The sequence below is a fragment of the Sphaeramia orbicularis genome, chromosome 4 (assembly GCF_902148855.1).
Source record: "Sphaeramia orbicularis chromosome 4, fSphaOr1.1, whole genome shotgun sequence".
NCBI lineage: Eukaryota > Metazoa > Chordata > Actinopteri > Kurtiformes > Apogonidae > Sphaeramia > Sphaeramia orbicularis.
This window is the reverse complement of record NC_043960.1, coordinates 30042906-30063252: the sequence shown is the minus strand read 5'-3', so window position 1 is coordinate 30063252 and position 20347 is coordinate 30042906. Positions and strand designations below refer to the sequence as shown.

Sequence of the window (20347 nt, the reverse complement as noted above, 5' to 3'; positions counted from 1 at the left end):
ATGATTATTCTAAGAATGGAGGTCATGGTTTAGGGTCGTCACACAGGATCTAAACGTGGCTATAAAGTTAAATGCGTAGTTCACATTAGCTGTAAACTAAATGCAATGCTACCGTGGTCTTATTAAACTTAAACTTCATTCATTCATTCATTCATTCATTCACTTTCTGAACCCACTTTATCTTCACTAGGGTCACATGGTAAACTTAAGCTTAAAAAATAAAAAAAAATCAGCCTTTCATGGGTTAAAGTCTTTGAAACTTGCCAAAACTAGCTAAAACTGGCAACAATTGTACTTTTAATTCATAATAGCAATACTAATTGTGATAATGAGTCAGACATTTGGGATGTATTTGCTTCATGAAAATGGTGAAATGGTGATGGACATTCTCATTGCTGTATCCCCCCGAGCAGGAGTCTAGGAAACTGCACTCACTTTATGTCATAATTTACCTTAAATCAAGATTAATAACCTAACTTTCCAAAGTAAATTTGTCAGATAAATTAGGTCTGTCTACTTTAAGCCTTCACAGATGACTAGTTTGTACAGTTTCCTGTCTTGTGAGTCACATTAAAGAGTAGGCAGCGTTACCTCATATTCTTGGGAGAAGCGCAGGCTGTCGTTGGCCTTCAGCCTCTCTATGTGGTCTGCCAGGTCACAGATGGCAATGGGAGGATGTTCCCTCATCCCTGCAGAGAGAAGTAGAGCAGTAAGTACAATCACCCACACACACACACACACACACACACACACTCTCACAGTCACACACACAGACTGGACGATGTAGCCAAAGTGCAGATGCATGTTGAAGGCTCAGCGCTGAACTGGTCACAGTGATATGGGGCGGCAGAGGGATGACATCTGACTGTGCAGCTCTCCATCAGCATGCTACAACCACTCTAGTGATGTGAGGATCAGTCAGCATGCTGATTGGTCAAAGAAGTCCCATTAAAAAAAGAGATGAGCTGGTGGAGTGTAAGATGCTCTTCTCATTGCATCTTACACTGATATTTGTTTGATTTATCTGGATTCATCTTTGTTTTTCTGCTGTATTTCCTGTTAAAGTCCCCGTGAAATGTTTGGAGTGCTTTTGTGTTAATGTTTCTAATGTTAACATTCTAAAAATCTGAGGATGATTCATTTATTTATTTTTTTCCAGTTTCTAAAATATATTTTAAGAAATGCTAATAGGAATATCTACAGAAATACATTTTCATCATATACAGAATGTTGTACTGTATCGGTGACTTGTAGCATAACACGCACACAAACATCTAACTAATTTGATTTCATAGGGACTTTAACTATCATTCTGAGGCCTATAGTTTGTTGTTTGCTATTTCTTCCAAAAAAAAACAAGATAATATTTTTTTCATCATCTAAGTTTTGTCACAGCCACAGAGTGAGCCAACCAAGATTATGCTAACTCACAAAACAACCAGCCACAATATTAGCTAATACATTTTATGTTATATAAAGTTTTTATTTTTTTTTATATAACATATTCCAGTAATGCCAACCTCATATAAAGCATATGAAATTCTTATTAGCAGGCCAGCTGACAGAACATGTAATAAAACATCATATTAATGCTAGCATTAGCTTATGTAGCAATAGTATGCTAAGAAGCTGAAGGCTGTGGAGCTATGGAAGCATAAGGCTGACTGCTTGATAAAAATAAACTCATACAGTTTGGTTTGATAACAGTAATGTCAGTCTTGTGTTGACAAAAAAATAAATTAAAAAAAAATCCAAAAAACACTAAATGACAGGGTTGTCACTATCAGATGTGAAACAATTAACAGGAAGTAAAAATATTACTTCCTGTTTGTTGTTATTCTAAATAACTGACAGTAATTTCAGACATTTAAAGACAATGAATATAAATGTTACCTTTGTTTTAGTAGTAACAAAATATAAAAATTCTTCTTTTAACCATATTTATGTTAGGTTTTTTTTATAACATAAAGTCAATCAGCTAATGTTAGCTAACAAGCTGGTAGCTAGCTAGCTAACAGCAGTTTGCCATATCAGTCAGACTGGAGGGTATGATAAAATAAGATTAAATAATGTTAAAAACCTAAAAGACTTGAACCTTTAGAGGAATGAATTTGAGGTTTCAGCCCTAGTTAACATCATTGCTTGTGTATACTAATTTTATGATGGTACTATGTTTTTTTTAAAAATCATATTCCACTTATTTCTGCTCTAGTTCTTGGAGCCACATACGGCTTACTTTACTTTGTACAGTTCTTCGACAGTAATTAATAAACAAAATATGGAATTTAGAGAATATTTAGGAAAGAAAATTGAACTTATTTGATATTAAATGATCTAGTCTTCCATTTGACTCTTAGTAATACACACGCTTTTAGCATGTCTTTTATTTTAACATAAGAGCGACTGGAGATGCACATGCGTACAACATATCGGGTTTATGGTACTAATCAGGGAGTGAAAAGGCTAACTGACAGAACATGTAATAAAACACTAAATCAATCCAAACATCAGTCTATGCAATAAAGATATGCTAAGAGGCAGACGATGGTGGAGCTGTGTAAGCATGAGGGCTGGCTGTTAAAAACATACAGTTGTGTTTGACAACAGTAATGGCAGCTTTGTATTGAAAATAAAAAACTCAGATCAATCTGACAGAACATGTAGTACAATACATAATTATGATAACAGTAGCTAATGTGATTTAGTCATGCTGACAGATTATGGTAAGCACAAATCTCATAAAACATCGGTGTGACATTGCTTGATGTCTTATTAGTGTAATCTTGTAACCGCATTAAAGTAGAAGTGATGGTTAGGGGAAAAAGTTTTAGTCAGTGAACAAAAGCTCAGAAAATTCCAACTTAGCAGGCGAGCAAACTGTAAATCACACCCAATCACCAAATCCTTTGATTAACCCTAAAATCAGATTTTTGGAGTAATCATTTCAAAAAGGACTATTCACACACTTGTAGCAGAGTGACCAGAATGACTCCTGTAATAAAATTCAGTCCACCGGAGCCAAGATTCTTAGGAGTTAGTATTTAATAGCCATCAGCGGTGTTACAGCTTAAGACAGTGGTTCTGAAACTTTTTACAGTGGGGTACCCCCTTTTTTAGCCAAGTAACCCTCTAAGTAATTTTCAATTTCAGCTTTTTTTGACCGAAAAAAAAAAAAAAAAAAATGGCAGAATTTGTTCCTGTGCCAGAGGTGTCTGTTTATATTTTCAAAACTTTGCAAATAAATGACATATATTTAACTGTAATATATAAAAAAAACAAATTTTTTAAAGTAAATTTTGTGTGCAAAATATAAATGAAAAGTGTCATTAATTAATCAATGAACCTTTCATCAACAAAAAAATAATTCCTTAGCTACTCCAATAAACTCATTTTGAATAATATTAATTAGAAATGTTCTTAAAATGTTACCAAAGCTTAAACAAGATGATTGACAATAAAACTATTATATGAATGTATTTATTGTGTTTCAAATTTCAGCATTAATTCTCATTGTATATTTTGTATTTGGCACATGATGACTTATTTAATGTATTTTTCCCAAAAAATTTCTTCCAAGTACCCCTGGGGGTACGTGTACCCCACTTTGGGAACCCCTACCTTAAGACACTTGTGCACTAGCTTTTCCACCCTGTATGCTGATGACAATCATTTAATTTAACAAGTTACATTGGTAGATAATGAGAAAAGAAAGCGATGTGGTTAAAAGAGTGCTCCAGCTCAAATGACTGCAGTGCCAAACAAAAAAGGGGAAAAGGGTGGGAATGGGAACACACTAGTGAAACACAGGAGGAAACAGAACTAACTTGGAGTGTTCGGGACACTGAGGGCACTGGAACCTGTGGGGGAAAGACCAGGTACAACAAACAGCACAGGGGTCAGTTAGGAGAAACCAGAGAAAAGAAAAGCACAAGAGAAACACTGGGGAAGGAGCCGTATACTAGTTTGGTCCTCAATCTGTGTTAGCTGAGCCTTAATTTACGTATAAAAATACCCCACACCCATTTTACATTTCCCAACACTGATGAAAAAAAATGCACTTTGACTGTAATTTCAATACAAGTATAATAATCATCCATTGATTATACTTTAGTTTTTCTCTGCAGGGTTCGGTGAAGTTACACAGTTCAAATTAGAGGAGGCCAGTGCTGAAAGACGGCTTCATTAGCCTTGTATAAAAAAAAAAAAAAAAGTCTATAGTTAATCGGCAGTATTCATTTCAATGATGCTCAAACTAACTTTGAGCAGGTATTTTACAACAAAAAAAAAATGCATGAACATTATATTTCCATGTAATCAAATATCAAAAATATCAAATATGTATTTTTCATGAGGTGTTCAATGTAATGCACTTTTAGCAGCTAAAGAGTCATATGTTTCTTGGTAAAAAAAAAAAAAAAGTCAGTACACCCCCCCCCCCCCCCCCCCCCCAAAAAAAAAAAAAACCAAAAAAACACTAAAATATAAAAGATTACATTAGTTGCAGTGCTGCTCCTTACTGCTCAAAGTATGAGCAAGGATTATCTGCAGTCAAGTCCATCATATCAGCAGAATTTGAAAATTTTGAGAGTCATGATGGAAGATACAGTAAAGTGTCCGGTACCATGTTGGATAATTGTTCCTCTTATTGTACAAATAGATGTGTGACTTGCCTTCAAATGAATGTTACTCAAAGTATATGTTCTTGATCCTATTTTGTTATCTTTACTTAGACAACACATCTTTTTGCATTCTTTTTAAACAATGAGACATAAAGTACCATTCACACAGACTTATTGATAGATGTTTGAGACAAAAACAATCTAATAATCAGCAAGTTTAAAGTGTAAAAGATGTTTCTAAGAGTTGAGATTTGAGGCTGTGGTTGGTTTGTACATTATAAGCACATTCTGGTTGATGCAGACACACCACCCTTTACCACGAAAAACAGACAACTAAAACTGTCTCTGCGACACCAAATGGCATCCTGATAGAAATCACAGTAGGTTCTGACACTTCTGTGACGTTGACCAATAGGAGAACAGAGCACATGACAAAACAGTCCTCAGTGAAAAACTGTAAACATGAAGAAGAGTTTCATTATTGATACCTCCAGCCAGGTCCCTTTGACAGATTAACAGTGAATACTATCCTCTTCATACGACCCAAGAACATCTTTTTTTTTTTTTTTTTTTTTAGGCTTTTCCCATAAGTTAACGCTGATGTTACCGGGATGGATTCCAGTGATTATGTGGCTGAGGATTATCAAGTGTGTCTGTATTATTTTTAGCAAATTTTTAGAACAATTAAGCTTATTGAAGCACTTTACACAACTGCAGTGACTCTGAAATCTACCTGTTCTACTCTTACTTGTCACATTAAAAGCTCTAGACATAAACAATCCATGACTGAACATTTACATTTTTTTTTTTACATTCTGTCATGAGCACCTTCCCAGATAGCAAAATCATTATGGCTTAAATCTGGCCCAAAACTGGCATACCATTTGGCAAAGTTCTGGGCGGATGCATGGGCCCTAAATGGCCCAAAATAGGCAAGCCAAAATCAAACCAGAAGGAAGCCAAAATTCACCCAAAACTAATTGCGGACCTCCAAAATATAGCCATAATTGTCCCAGAAAAGCCCCAAATCCCCATAATCCAGCCAAAAAGTTGCCAAAATATGCCATACCATCCCTATACTTGATCCCGCTCTTTGCCCAGTCTTTTGGTTAACCAGACATATGCCATAACTCAGCCGTATATTCCTTGTGCCTTCATATCTATTATGGATAACCTTAATCATACCACAGTTAAGCCTAAAGGTTTTCATAATGCCAAAAGTAAGCCAAAAATGCCAAATGTATGCCATAATACTGCCAAAATATTTGCTATCTGGCTTCTTTGCAGACATGTCACGCATGCCATGAAAAAATGTAATGACTCCAAAATTGCCCAATGTGACACAATGACGTTTAGAACTGAAAAATAAATAAATAAATAAATAAATAAATAAATAAATAAATAAAATACTGTGAAGTCTGAATAAAGCCTTACACTCAGTATGTTTACATGCAGACTGTAGTTGGTCTATGACTGTAGCTCAACTAAACCATTTAATTTGAGCGTAGTCTTTGTCCCTGTCTACATGCACAGGAGTATAATCGATTCATTGTTAAAATCATGCCACATCTGTTATGATAGGCGGAGATATGCACTCTTTCAGCTTGTTAACCTACGCCATCACAGACCACAACAACGGTTCATGACTCATCAACTGGCACAACAATGGACAATGCCACAAATTTGTACATTGCGTACTTCTTGTCAGCTCTACTTTTAGTGCAGATGAGATGCATGATGTTCAACTTCAAGGCCAGAATTTGTCGCAGAACTCTAGTGCATGTGCAGGATGCCTGGTCCAGTTTAGTCTGACTGGTTTGTTTACATTCAGGAACAGATCAACTCTCAATCACATTATTACCATTACTTAGTACTATTGGAACTTCGATTTCAGTCAAGCTAACATGTCTACATATAAATTTAAAGTCCAGTTTTAATTGGATTAAGTCAATAGTTTGTTTTTTTAAGTTTCACATAAATCCCCTGACTGTTACCATGGGGACAGGATACAAACGGAGTCATGGGAATGGGACGGGAGAGGAGTAGAATTCTACTCCAGTGTCAACCTCTATGGCCACACAGAAATTTATTTTAGAAAGCTAGCTGTAAAAACCAGACCTCATATTCTTGGCCTATACATATAAATTTTAAGTTAGTATCAAGTGGTCAACTGTGTCAAGATCTAAAAACAATAACAGACGTTTATTCACTGTCTGCTGCTTAAAGCAAATCATCATAGTTCTACAGAGGTTCATCAGAAAGCCCATATAGCTACAAAATATATTTGAATAAACTCATGAATAAAAACAAAACAGAGAATTTGTCTTTGAAGTAGTTTAGTAAGTGTGGTTGTGTTTTTAGTGATAAGTAAATCATTTTTTTCACTACATGAATGAAGATAAAACCATCTCAAGTTTTTGACATAGTTAGAAGCATATGCTGTGAATAAAACTGTCACTTTCAGAGGCTTCCTGGCCACCCAGTGAGCTTTCACTGAAGGGGGGAAAGGTTGGCTGCCAAATGAGTTGATGAATTTATGATGGTGTAAACAACATCTGCCAAATTCTATCCTACTGCGACCAGAGGTAAATGCCACCCATCTGATTGAGAGAAGAATAAGAACTAAAAACAATGACAAACTGTGAGTTTAAAACCTCCCACTCAAGGACAGGTGGAGGAAAGAGATAAGAGAAGTGTTGAAGGAATGAATACAAAAACAGAAGAGACTGAGGAGGCATTAACACATAAAAAAAAAAAAAAAAAAAACCAAGAATAGAAAAATATTGTATTTTAAAGGTTGTAATGCTTGCTTTGCATTTACATATTGTGCTGTGTAACCGTTTATTCATTAGTTCACAGCCAAATCTTGGTCCTGGTCCGTTGAAAGTGATCTAAGTGTGGATCAAGCTGAAACATAGTTCTGTTTGTTGGTAGTGTAAAAAAAAAATAAAAAAAAACTTCAACTTTCATATCAATAATAGTAAGCTAAGGCATGGTACTGTCTACCATTAAATCAGAAAAAGAAAATAAAACATAAGAAAACACAGCTGCAGTAACACAAGGAGAGTGGAAGAGACAAAGTATGTAACAGAAATCATTTCACCTTGCCGTGTTTCCACTACGTGGTATCGGCTCGACTCGACTCAGCCTTTTTGCGTTTCCATTACGCAAATGGGCCTGGAATCTGGTACCCGGTACTAGTTTTTTGGTATCACCTCCGCCGAGGTTCTAGGACTGGGGACCAGATACTAAAACGTGACGTGTGAACACTGCAGACCACTGATTAGTCAGAGAGTTGTGTTTGTGACCCACCGTTTTACAAAAAACAGATGCGGAAGGTTACAGTAAATGTAGTGGTAGGTTAATCCACATGATGACAGCCCACAAAACTACACCATGGTTTGTTGAGGAGGTGCAGATGTAAAAATTCAGCATGAGCTTGACAAGACAACACGCAACGAGTGAGTTTATCAGCAACTCTCTGAGTAGACGACACAGAAGTAACGCGCCGCATCACTATGACGTCCAGGTACTGTAAAGTCGGTAGTATTCTGTACTGGAAACGGTCTCCAGGAATAGGACCTGGTACCTGAGTCGAGTTGAGCCAAGCCGAGTTGAGCCGGTTCCACAAAGTGGAAACGCAGCAATAGATGTCTGTGTTTCAGCATCTTTTACAAGTTTGTGGAAAACTAAGATCCAAAATATATTTCATTAGTAAGTCTTTTTGGACCATTATCATTACTATCCGATCTGTCAACAAAACCTTGTAAAACATAGAGTAAATGATAAATGACAACAACCATTAGATCTGGGAAAAGTAATTGAATTAATTTAGCTGGATTTTACATTCACTTGAATTATGTGGATCCCAGCATGTCTTAGAAAAACCATCTAAATATGGTTTATCAAACTAATACAGAGTTTTTCTAAGGTTCTGTGCTTGTAAAATGGTACTGTAAATAAAACTTTAAAGGCTCAATATATGACATGTGTGCGGTTGTGTGTAGGGATGGGTACCTTTTACATTTAAACCAATACGGTACCGATACTCAGTTCCTGGGAACCAGTACCGGTATACAATGGTGCATGTTTTCGGTACTTTTTGTGTGTATGTGTGGTGATTAAAGTCATTTTTGATGCCACTTGTGCCACTCGTGCGTCCAATGGCGTTGTCGCTTCAGGCAGACACTCCTCCACTCTCTTCCTGACACACACAACATGAGGATGCGTTCAAGTACCGGAATGTGGTACCGTTTGACTTTACGTGAATCAATACTCGGTAACACCAAAGGAATTCAGTCGGTACCAATAAAATTACCAAATTCAGTACCTATCCCTAGTTGTGCCCTTACATGGAGTTTGTGTTGGAGTCTGTCGTGGAGGGAGCTGGTCATTTGTTGATTTGCTAACAGAGCTAACTCCATCCATCTCAGCTAATCTTTTTCTCTGTTGTCTACATCCATGAATAAAAACCGCCTGCTCTTCAGAATCAGTGTAAAACATTAGCCACCATTAGCTTAGAAAGGGAGTCAATTTACAACGAATGACCTGTTCCAAGCACAACACAGACTCCAACACAAACTTCATGTAAGCAGATGAGAATTTGCAAATTAAACTTTTAAATTTCCACATGGTCTGAATTTAGTAAGAGCCAAAACAATGTATGATTTTACCTTCGTCATCTTTACTGGCACTTTTCTTCCACAAGGGTACAGTAAATGCTAACAGGTATTTACACTTCATTTACTTTAAGTGATGATATTAACAGTATTTACAATTTTTATTGAATAAATTAACTTTACTATTTTCCGTGGTATAGGTGTTTGTATTCTTTAAATTTGAAAAAAAAAAAAAGTATTTATGCTCAACTACTGTAGGTTAAAGGTCATTTGTTAATATTAGCCAACTTTATTTCTAAGCTAATATTACCTAAAGTTGCACAGTGTTGCGAATATAGATGGGCAGAAGAGAGGGACTGAGGCAGTTCAGAGTGAGCATAAGGATAGATGTAAATGTAGTTAACTAACTTTAATAATAAATGATATAAATAAAGCAGAGCATAAACTGAATCGGAAAGACTGATTCTACATATGTAGATGTGTTGACTACATCATTTTTCAGTATATAAGTAGTAGACTTAATAAAAGAAGCCAGAACTTGTGTTTTCTCCCCCATAATATATATATATATATATATATATATATATTTTTTTTTTTTTTTAAATTTAAATATTTTATTTCCACCGTTAAATTCCCATTCACTCTTGCCTGATATGAACCTCACATTATTTATTATTTTCTAGGAATAGTTCTCTGACTTACAGTGGATGTTAGTGGATTCTTCTCACAGTAAACACTTCCTTCATCCTATGATTCATTGGAGTAACGTGGGAGGATGAGAACCAGCAAACTGCCGCTCAGCTCTCAGCTGCTTTGGTGTTAGCAGCCTACAGATTCACTCTTTGTGATCCACTGTATGTTCGAGGACCAAATTATAAACAAATTATGGATGTGGACAGCTGGTGGATTTCAAACCAGATGTGTGTGAGAAAGCTGTGGCTTAGCTGCAGTGGAAGGTTTACAGATGGAGGTCCAGACTCTGTCAGCCTCTGTTGTCAGGGAAACCTCTACATGTTATTCTCATAAAGTTAGTTAATAAAAGGATATTTTGACGTGATATGATGTGTGGAATAAAAACTGAATATCATCTCATTATAAGCTGCATCTACAGCTTGTACGTGGAAGACCTTGAACCTTTGAATCCCTTCATACCTGAACCTTGGTGAACTGATCTGAATGGTTCTGAATAGTGATTGTTCTTGTGTTTTACTAAAAAAAAAAAAAAATTACATAAGTTTTAGGTGCAACTAAACTTTTAATACCATTCAAGTGTATACTAAGACTCCAAGGGACATGCTTGTTTTACTTTATATTCCCTTTTTTTCGCTGTGTAGTTTTAGAAGTTTGATCTCTAAAATCTTTTTTAGTGTAATGGTTAATACATATGAGAAACACGACCCCTATCTAATTACCTAAACCCTCACTGTAACATTGTTAAATGCATGCTTCTGCACCAGGTCACTTTTGTTTTAGCTAACTGATCTGCATGAAATCCCATGTGGTGCCTAAAGCCATGCACTTGAAAAAAAAAACCAAAACAGTGTGACAACAAAGAAATCAGTTTCCTTAACCCTAAGCAAACTGTCTTATATTGAGCAAAGCGTATCTGCAGCATATCTTGCTCATGATTTGGTTTTAGTTTAGGTGATCTTGACAACAATACTATGACCAGTTTTCTGTAAAATTCACACACACTAAAACAACAAAACAAATCAATGGATACAGAATGGGACCAGAAACCTGCCTGATATTTAAAAAATGTATTACTCTTTTGTCACTGCTAGTGATATATGTGGTCCATGAACTCCCAATCCACAACTTCAGCCTCAGTCAGACACTAGAAGACTATGAACAAGTGGTGTGAGTGTGAATATGTAGCCTATTTTATAAATGTGAATTATGTTCTTATGTCCGGTTGCTATTTCATCTTAAAACTATGACAGGAAAGAACAGCATGTCCTTTGAGGTATCAAGAACCTTTTTGAGTTAAAAATAAATCCTGATTTAAGGTAAAAAGCTAATTCTGTGCATGTAATACAAGTATAGGAAAACTTTTGATATATGATACGCTGAGAAAAAACCTTGACAGACATTAGTCAGCATTGCAACAAACTGTGCACACCTATAGTGCACATCAGACAAATAATATGAGTCTCAATGAGAGTCTGTTGCATATGATTAATGAGCATGTGGGGCCACATTTTGGACTGAATAAATGAGTTTATATGTGCTGTGACAGTTGTGTCTGTGTTTGTGTGTGTCCATGCCTTGTGTTTGATAGTTGAGTCTTCTCATCTCCACAGGGTCTGAAGAGTGGGCCAGCAGTGAGTCCTTTACCCCCGCCATGTGCTCGTCCTTGGATGACGGAGAAGTTCGTTTTCTGTGAAAGAGAGTTAGTGATGTAATGAGAAAAATGGAAGAAGACGGGACGTAGAATTTCCTTATCAGAAGCTACATTTTGTAAAATTTTTGGGCAACATTTCCTATGAGAGGAGAAAACACACAAAACTCACAAGCTGATCATTTGAAATTTACTGCAAACAAACAAATCTGAACTCATATCCAGATTCAAAGTATAATGTTTTTTGTTTTAATGCTTTTTCGTGTCCCGCTGTATGATATTTTTCTATACTCAGTGTAGCACAATACTGCTTTAACTATTTAGTCTTTTCAAAGCCCTTTCTAACCCTTCAGAAACTTCAGTACAATCACAGACAAAGTTGACAAAGGTCAGCAGAACTTTCAAAGTATTTCTCTTTAGTCAATCAGGAACTAAATAAGAGGCTAATTACTTTTAGCAAGGGAAGGCAGAATTTTGTTCTTTTTATGCATTCAACTTACAACCTCGTCTATTAACTTTCCACACTATTGCAAACAACTGAAATATGTGTTGTTCATGTTAGGTTCAAGAGTCTGATGGAGTCTTTGAGGAGGCCAAATAACCTGACATTACATCCACTCCACATATCTGCTCAAACATGGCCTTGAGAGCAAAGTTTCTGTAAACAAGCAATTTTTGATAGCTCTGATGCTAAACTTATGATAATGGTTACGAAATTAATCTGTTACTGTGGAATCAAATATTTTTTTTACCCAGTAGCACAAAACAATCTACCATATATTTGTATTTATAAGTTAAATAGACAGCAAGAGGTAATAATATATTAGACAGATATAACCTTTATGATAAACCTGTTTTGGGACAAGAAATTATATATTAGCACATTTTCATTGGCATCTGTTCTAATGTAAAGTTGGACACTCGATAAAACACTGGCAGTAACTGGGTCAACACGCATTAGAAAAAGTGTTCAGAAGTAGCAGCTGCTTTGTCAAATGGTAGGTAGAGGATCAAGTAAATACTATCAATCAGTGACTGATTTCTCTCATTTGATATCAAGTCTTATTTACAAAACACTTAACCTTCAAGTAACTACATGAAAGGGTTCCTAGTATGGATCCCTGTGGGCTTCCATGAGAAACAGATGCAATTCTTTACATTAATGAACTGTATCACATCCCTCATGCATTCCAGTTAGAGTAATCCCCCAGCCCAATCTTTGAAAAACTGTGATTTAATAATAATAAAAAAATGACTAAACAAAATATAATGTAGTATGACAAGCTTAATAACAGATTTGTTTTCATTTTCTTATATCAGTAACAGATCAACCCTGCTGTTGTTGAAACTGTTTAAACAGAAAGGTCATTTAACCTTCTGCTGCACTGCTTTCCATATTGACTTGATATGGGGAACTGATTAGGGAAATCCCTTATTTTCCCCATATGACTGTGAACAAACAGGTTGAGCAATTAGTCTGGCATCAACAGAGTTGGCTAACATAGCAGCAATGAGAAGGGTACTTGTACACAGAGAGCAAATATATACTCAGAGACTCATGTGGATGTATTGTTTTATTTTTAAGATAAGAGATTTATGACTCTTTGATCTTATTAACTACACGTAAAATCATGTACTATTATGACGAATGTGAATATGTCTATTTCCGCAGCATTACTTGTAATTCCATCGCTAATAATGCACTCATGTTAGAATAATCAATCTGATGAACCTCACTTTCTCACTGTAATTTTTTTTTTACAGAAATAGCCTTTTCATTGACAAAACACTGAAACAAGAGAAGCAATACGCCCCACACCAATATGCCTGTAAAATGTTAAAGTTGTTTCCTAATCACCTGTAGGAAATAGCTTAATAGTGATAACATGGCAAAATAAAGCCACTGTAAATACATATTTACATTTACTCAGCCTGATTTCAAAGCCAATGCTGTCCTCTTAAAATTCCAAGTCAATAGGGCTAATTTTAATAAGTTACTCTGGTCTTGTTAACTTTCTATGGACTAATTAGTGTTGTGGTGATCCTTGAGTAAATCTGTTAATAAAGTTTCAGGGCTAATAGGAGGCCTTGATGTGTCCTATGTGAGCTTTGATTGACTGGTATGACTGACAGCATATGATTACAAAAATTATACTCAGACCATTACAAGATTTTATCACACAAATGTTTCATGAAGTTCAGCCTACTGAAGGACACACTACTGAATAAATACATATATATGTAACCAAAAAATGATATAGTGATGTTTGGTTGTATGGGGGTCCACCTTATTGTCAGAAGGCCCGTTAGTCGGAAAAGTAGTTTGGATTTAGTTGATTAATCGAACCCTATGGGCCTTCTGATTTTTTGACTATTTTCTGACAATAGGTGCCCCGCTGTTGTATGATTTTAAGTATGGTTGTTGAACATAGCAGTAACAATATCCCCGGGAGATATTAAAGTATTGGATTTATAATTTTATGAACATTGTTTTGAGGTAACATCAACACTAAATTGATATGTTAATGTTGATGTAACTTAATTATCCTAAAATACACTATATTGCCAAAAGCATTGACTCACCCATCCAAATAATCAGAATCAGGTGTTCCAATCACCTCCATGGCCACAGGTGGATAAAATTAAGCACCTAGGCATGCAGACTGCTTTTACAAACATTTGTGACAGAATGGGTCGCTCTCAGGAGCTCAGTGAATTCCAGGGTGGAACTGTGATAGGATGCCACCTGTGCAACAAATCCAGTTGTGAAATTTCCTCGCTCCTAAATATTCCACAGTCAACTGTCAGCTGTATTATAAGAAAGTGGAAGTGTTTGGGAATGACAGCATCTCAGCCACGAAGTGGTAGGCCATGGAAACTGACGGAGCGGGGTCAGCGGATGCTGAGGTGCATAGTGCGAAGAGGTCGCCAGCTTTCTGCAGAGTCACTCGCTACAGGCCTCCAAACTTCATGTGGCCTTCAGATTAGCTCCAGAACAGTGCGCAGAGAGCTTCATGGAATGAGTTTCCATGGCCGAGCAGCTGCATCCAAGCCATACATCACCAAGTGCAATGCAAAGCGCCAGATGCAGTGGTGTAAAGCACGCCGCCACTGGACTCTAGAGCAGTGGAGGCGCCTTCTCTGGAGTGACCAATCGCTCTTCTCCATCTGGCAATCTGATGTACCGGTCTGGGTTTGGCGGTTGCCAGGAGAACGATACTTGTCGGACCGCATTGTGCCAAGTGTAAAGTTTGGTGGAGGGGGGATTATGGTGTGGGGTTGTTTTTCAGGAGCTGGGCTTGGCCCCTTAGTTCCAGTGAAAGGAACTGTGAATGCTTCAGCATACCAAGACATTTCGGACAATTCCATGCTCCCAACTTCGTGGGAACAGTTTGGAGCTGGCCCCTTCCTCTTCCAACATGACTGTGCACCAGTGCACAAAGCAAGGTCCATAAAGACATGGATGACAGAGTCTGGTGTGGATGAACTGGACTGGCCTGCACAGAGTCCTGACCTCAACCCCATAGAACACCTTTGGGATGAATTAGAGCGGAGTCTGAGAGCCAGGCCTTCTGTCCAACACCAGTGTGTGACCTCACAAATGTGCTTCTGGAAGAATGGTCCAAAATTCCCATGAACACACTCCTAAACCTTGTGGACAGCCTTCCCAGAGGAGTTGAAGCTGTTATAGCTGCAAAGGGTGGACCCACGTCATATTGAACCCCATAGACTAGGAATGGGATGTCACTTAAATTCATATGCGAGTCAAGGCAGGTGAGCAAATACTTTTGGCAATATAGTGTACCTGACTTTTTTGCATAATTTAGCTGCATTAGCTAATGTTAGCATTAATTCAGCATCGCATTAGGTGATCTGTCTCAGCTAGCCTGCTGATTAGAGTTTTTTTTTTTTTTTTTTTTATAAATTACATGTAATTGACAAGTTTTAACAAATGCAGATGCATTTGTTCACATTTTAGCAAGAATGTGAAATTAGCTACTTGGAAACCTTTAACAGAACTTTTCTTAATTAGCAATGCAGTCAGGAGTTTAGCACGTTAGCATTAGCTTGGCAAGACATCCAAAAACTCACTCTTATCAATGTGAGTAGAAATCACCAATAGTGTAAAAGAGTAAAGTATGTTTAAGAAGGTCTGTATGTAGAAATGAAAGCGGACCAATGTGAAGATTTGTTCACTTAGAGTAGTTCTGGTTTTATGTAACAATTACTGAAGCTGGTTTTTATAGCAACACAAAGTACTCTGTATAAGTTGATAATGCATCTCAGGTATCCACTGTTTCATGAAAGCAAACCACAGAGCTACCACCAAGGGACTGACTATGTATTAGTGATGAAGACAGTCAATATGCTTTGTGCAGGTCATGCAGGTTACACAAACAGAGGAGTGAAGAGGTCGGCGTGATGTCAGTTATTGGCTCTAGGCAGTATCCGGATTTGGGATTCTAGGTCTTGCATTTGTTTTGCAGGCAAAGCTGCAGGTGTGAGACGGCCCAAGAGGTGAACAAAGCACTGAGAGAGGATTATTCTATGGGGAACATCAGTGGGATTTATGAACTCAGCATTCAGTTGAACAGCAGAGAAACACATACACAGAGAAACAAACCTGATACGATGTGCTCAAACACACACACGCACACACAGACACACATTAAAGTGCTGTCAATTGAAGCTGATATGTCTGAGAGGAAGGATGATTGAAGACAGCTCGGAGAAGCTGGCACGACCGTGTGATGATGATAGTCAAACAGAAACAACGAGCAGCTGTCACTTCACATCACATCACCGCTGTCAGAAAACACAGACATGTCTGGCCCAAAGGCATGTTTTACACAACTGGATGGATGTGCAGAGTCAGCGTGACACACGTAGAAGAAGAAGAACATGGGGAGGAGGGAGGGTGTGAATAGTATTGGATGTAAGAACAAATAGAGGCACTAACCTTTCTTGTTTGCTGCGTCCACAGAAAGTAAAAGGGAGACAGTGAACAAGGGAGCAGAGGGAGAAAGGATTAATTTACAAGTTGTCAGCAGCAGCAACAGCAACACCACACAGCGCTGCAATGAAAGAGAAGTGCACCTGACAAAGTACATTACAGATGCTTGCTTACTATCCAACAACTCCTCCCTGTGTTTTCATCTAATTCGCAGCCAACTGAACAGGTTTACGCGTCGTCTCCTGAGACTTTCAACTTTGATCACTGTTTAAAGAGCTTCATGCATCAGTTTTTATTATAGTTTTATGATAATTTCTTACCCCTACTGTCATGCATGCTAAAATATCAGCAAATAGAAACATCCAAGTGTGATTAATTTACTTGTACTCATGTAAATCACAAATACAGTGATGTGTTACAAAACTGCTCATAAGGATTCTGCTCTAAATCAATCTTTTATAGAGCTGAAATGTGATAAAGAAATCACTTCAGGTACAGTTAGTCTAATCTTTACTACATTATTATTCACTTTATTTTGCAACCATAGCAATGTAAGAACAGGTCTTTCATTAATTCACAAGGATAATTTGTGCTTAATTGGCCATTATTGATCATTTTGCCACTTTTACATCAACTTACACTCAATGTAATATGGTTTTGATTAGGTTAACCAGCCATGTAGGAGTTAAACATTTCAACAAGAAACTAGATCCATACTGGGGATTTTCATATCCTACTGGTGCCCCCCCCCCCCCCCCCCCAAAAAAAAAAAAAAAATCACTCAATTATAGCAGGTTTTGTGGAAAAATGATATGCTCTGGAAACAAAATGACAAATGGATGGATGTGCTGATCTTCCTAAATATATTTTCTTTACATACCAGGGTAATGAAAATAAAAAAATTCCTCTGGGACATGTGAATTCACCAGAAGCTCTATGCAAAACTGAAAAAAAAACCCCCAACAAATTCATTATTTACAAGTAATGGTAATAAACATAGTAAGTAATAACTAGAAGTCGTATGAATACTTTATAAATGAGACTAAAAAATGCATTTAGGCAGAGGTAATAAGCATTCTCATCTACTCATTAAATACTTTATTAATTCGACAAAATAAATGGTCGTTGGGGTTTTAATAAGCTCTTCCTTCCACTGTTCTAGCTGTGTTTGAGTACAGAGAACACTACTCTTCTACCAACTGTAGATTATTAAAGTGTTAACTTTTTCACTGAACTATTACACATTCAGAGATGAGCTCTGGTGTCAAAGATATTAGAAACCATTGCATCACTTTGTATCGATCCAGGTTCTCTACATGTCCACACACCAGCAAATTGGCTGTTTTATCCACAGAGCACAGCAGCAGCAAAATCTAAAGAAGTCTACATATGAATTTCAAAAACTGACATGGAGCTTCACCTGAATTCAACCCTGTGTATGTGTTAAAAGAACTGATTGTGTGTCTGACACATATTTGACACCTGTGTTAGAGATTTAACACAGGAAGACACTAAAGCAGTTATGGTCCTCTGCAGTTTCCAGTACATCCATGGGTTCACTAAAATACCTGCAGGTGGTTTCAACTACAGACCAGGGTTTATGAGGCAGGTTACAGCTGCACAGCTTTTACTGAAAGTGCTGTAAACCAAAAATGTATCAGTTTAACCATGAAAATAGAAGAAAACTCAATCAAAAAGTTTGTAGTAAAGATTAATGGTGATGCTTGACTCAAGGCCAAAGGCGTACGTCATAGTGCAGCAGAGCCTTTTCATGTGTTGTGGTGACTGTGTGTTGTACATGGTGGACACAATCTGCAGGAGGGTTAGTATACAGCAGTGGTTGTCAGTCTTTTTCTATTGGGCCCCCTTTGGAGGATCAAAAATCTCCAGGCCCCCCTCAACCCCAGCAACATTGTAACAGTGGTGCAATTATAAGTTTTATTGAAAGAAACATCAGTATCGTAACAATAACTTTTTGCTTTTCCTTGAATAATTTTTTGTTCAAAATTTAAAAAAAAAGATTTTTTGCTTGAATGATACAAATAAACGCAACAAGACTGCTCCCTGAGACAATATTCTTCCAAATAAAAATATTAAATGCACAATTATCTTTCAACTATGACAATAAAGTTACTTTTTTTAGAACAAACAAATGTTGGTTACAAAGATGAACATTTTAACAAAATCGGTGGCTGCAATGAGCCTGTTTCCATTACACATCTCAGAACATTAAAGTGCAAACTGTAGAAACTGTGCAAAAACAGAAACTTTGCACATGTTTCTTTTCCAGTCCAATCCTTGTCCATTCTCCAAACCTAAACTCTTTGTCTAGTCTAGTGACAGATCACCATGGCGGTACATTTGTTTGAATTAAGTCCCTAAAATGAGTCTAGGGTGCTCCAATGCTAAAACATTAGTAACATTAGTTCCACCTGCTACATGTTCTAAGAAAAAAAAAACTCCAGGAGTGATCCCATGCCCCCCTGGCAAGGCTTTGTGCTCCCCCTGGGGGACCCACCCCATAGTTTAAGAAGCACTAGTATACAGGAAGTAGTAACATTAGCTGGTCTGACGTGTAAATCTGCAGGGAGTAAGGTCCGTCTGAATTCTAGCTGGAAGGATTAACCGATTAATCGACTCAAATCGATTGGAAATAATTATTTGATTATAATTTTCGTGAATCAAAGCTTTTTTTCCTTAATTTTGCTGCTGCTAAACATTAGTTCCGCTGTTGTGTTTTGAACAGATACATATTATGATGCACATGGCGCCAGGATCAATACAAAGTTAGTTACAGCTTAAGTTGTTGGAAAGTTGTGTAAAGATTTGTTGAAGACTGCAGTGCACATATTGTCTGTTGTTTATATAGAGATATTTTATATATACTTTTATCCTGCTGTTATTGTTGTTATATTTCTATATAGATATTTTCCATATATCCTTTTACTTATACTTTTTGTGGATGTTTCAGCTGGTTCTAGAATAAAGGACAAGGTATTTGTCAATTTTAAGCATTTCACATTTTTGCCTATTCCAATAATCATTTACTCAAATTGAATCGAAGAAAATATTCAATAGATTAATCGATTACAAAAATAATAGACAGCTGCAGCTCTAGTCTGAATGCTTTACCTCAGATGGATTCTGCATAAGATTTCAAGTGCAAGACTTCACAAGAACACATATTATCAATATTTAGGGACATCTCTTGCATGAAAATCCATGCATGGTGTTGACCAGCTTTAATAATATATTGTTGCCCTTGAAGTTGGAATAATTTTGTTTTCAGACACGTTCTTCTTTTTATTCCTATTTATACACATCGGTAATCACCTTTGACCAGGTACAATGATTACATATTGACTCCCAGTTACACTTTATTTGTCAAGAATAAATCACATTGTCATAATCATTTCATGACAAGAGGTAAAAATATTTTATTCCAACTTCATGGGCAACAGTGTAGAATTTTAGCTTGCATGTAAACCTACTGACCGACAGCAGATGTGAGACTTGGACTGAATATTTTGAATCTTAGTCTTAGTGGAATCCCTGACCTGGTGGATATCTGTTCATATATTCATTTATGCTTGTAGAGGAGCGGGAAGAAGAAAACGTGTTTAATCCCTCCCCCTTTTCTCATCAATAACTTCACATTGTTTCAAGTACTCACTCCTGTCTTTAACCCTTTCATGCATGAATTATAAGAACGTTAATCTAGATTTTTTTTCCAGAGTGTTTTTATTCCTCTTTAGACGTGAAAAAACAAAACAATGCAATAGATTTTTTATGAATCTATTTAATCACGGAGTTA

At 36.8% G+C, this 20347-nt stretch overlaps 1 protein-coding gene across 8 annotated transcripts in view; it reads right to left on the bottom strand.

Moving 5' to 3' along the window:
- ptprfa (protein tyrosine phosphatase receptor type Fa) overlaps positions 1 to 20347 on the bottom strand; it is a 563163-nt gene that overhangs the window by 64800 nt on the left and 478016 nt on the right. For 4 of the 8 annotated variants that reach the window (XM_030132453.1, XM_030132454.1, XM_030132457.1 and 1 more), the window contains 2 exons: positions 11506 to 11618; positions 592 to 689 (listed from right to left, as the gene is read on the bottom strand). In XM_030132453.1, the coding sequence (XP_029988313.1) occupies positions 592 to 689; positions 11506 to 11618 (211 nt within the window). Of the gene's footprint in view, positions 1 to 591; positions 690 to 3824; positions 3858 to 11505; positions 11619 to 16539; positions 16552 to 20347 lie in introns of all 8 variants that reach the window. The other 4 variants (XM_030132451.1, XM_030132452.1, XM_030132455.1 and 1 more) reach the window with 2 other exon arrangements.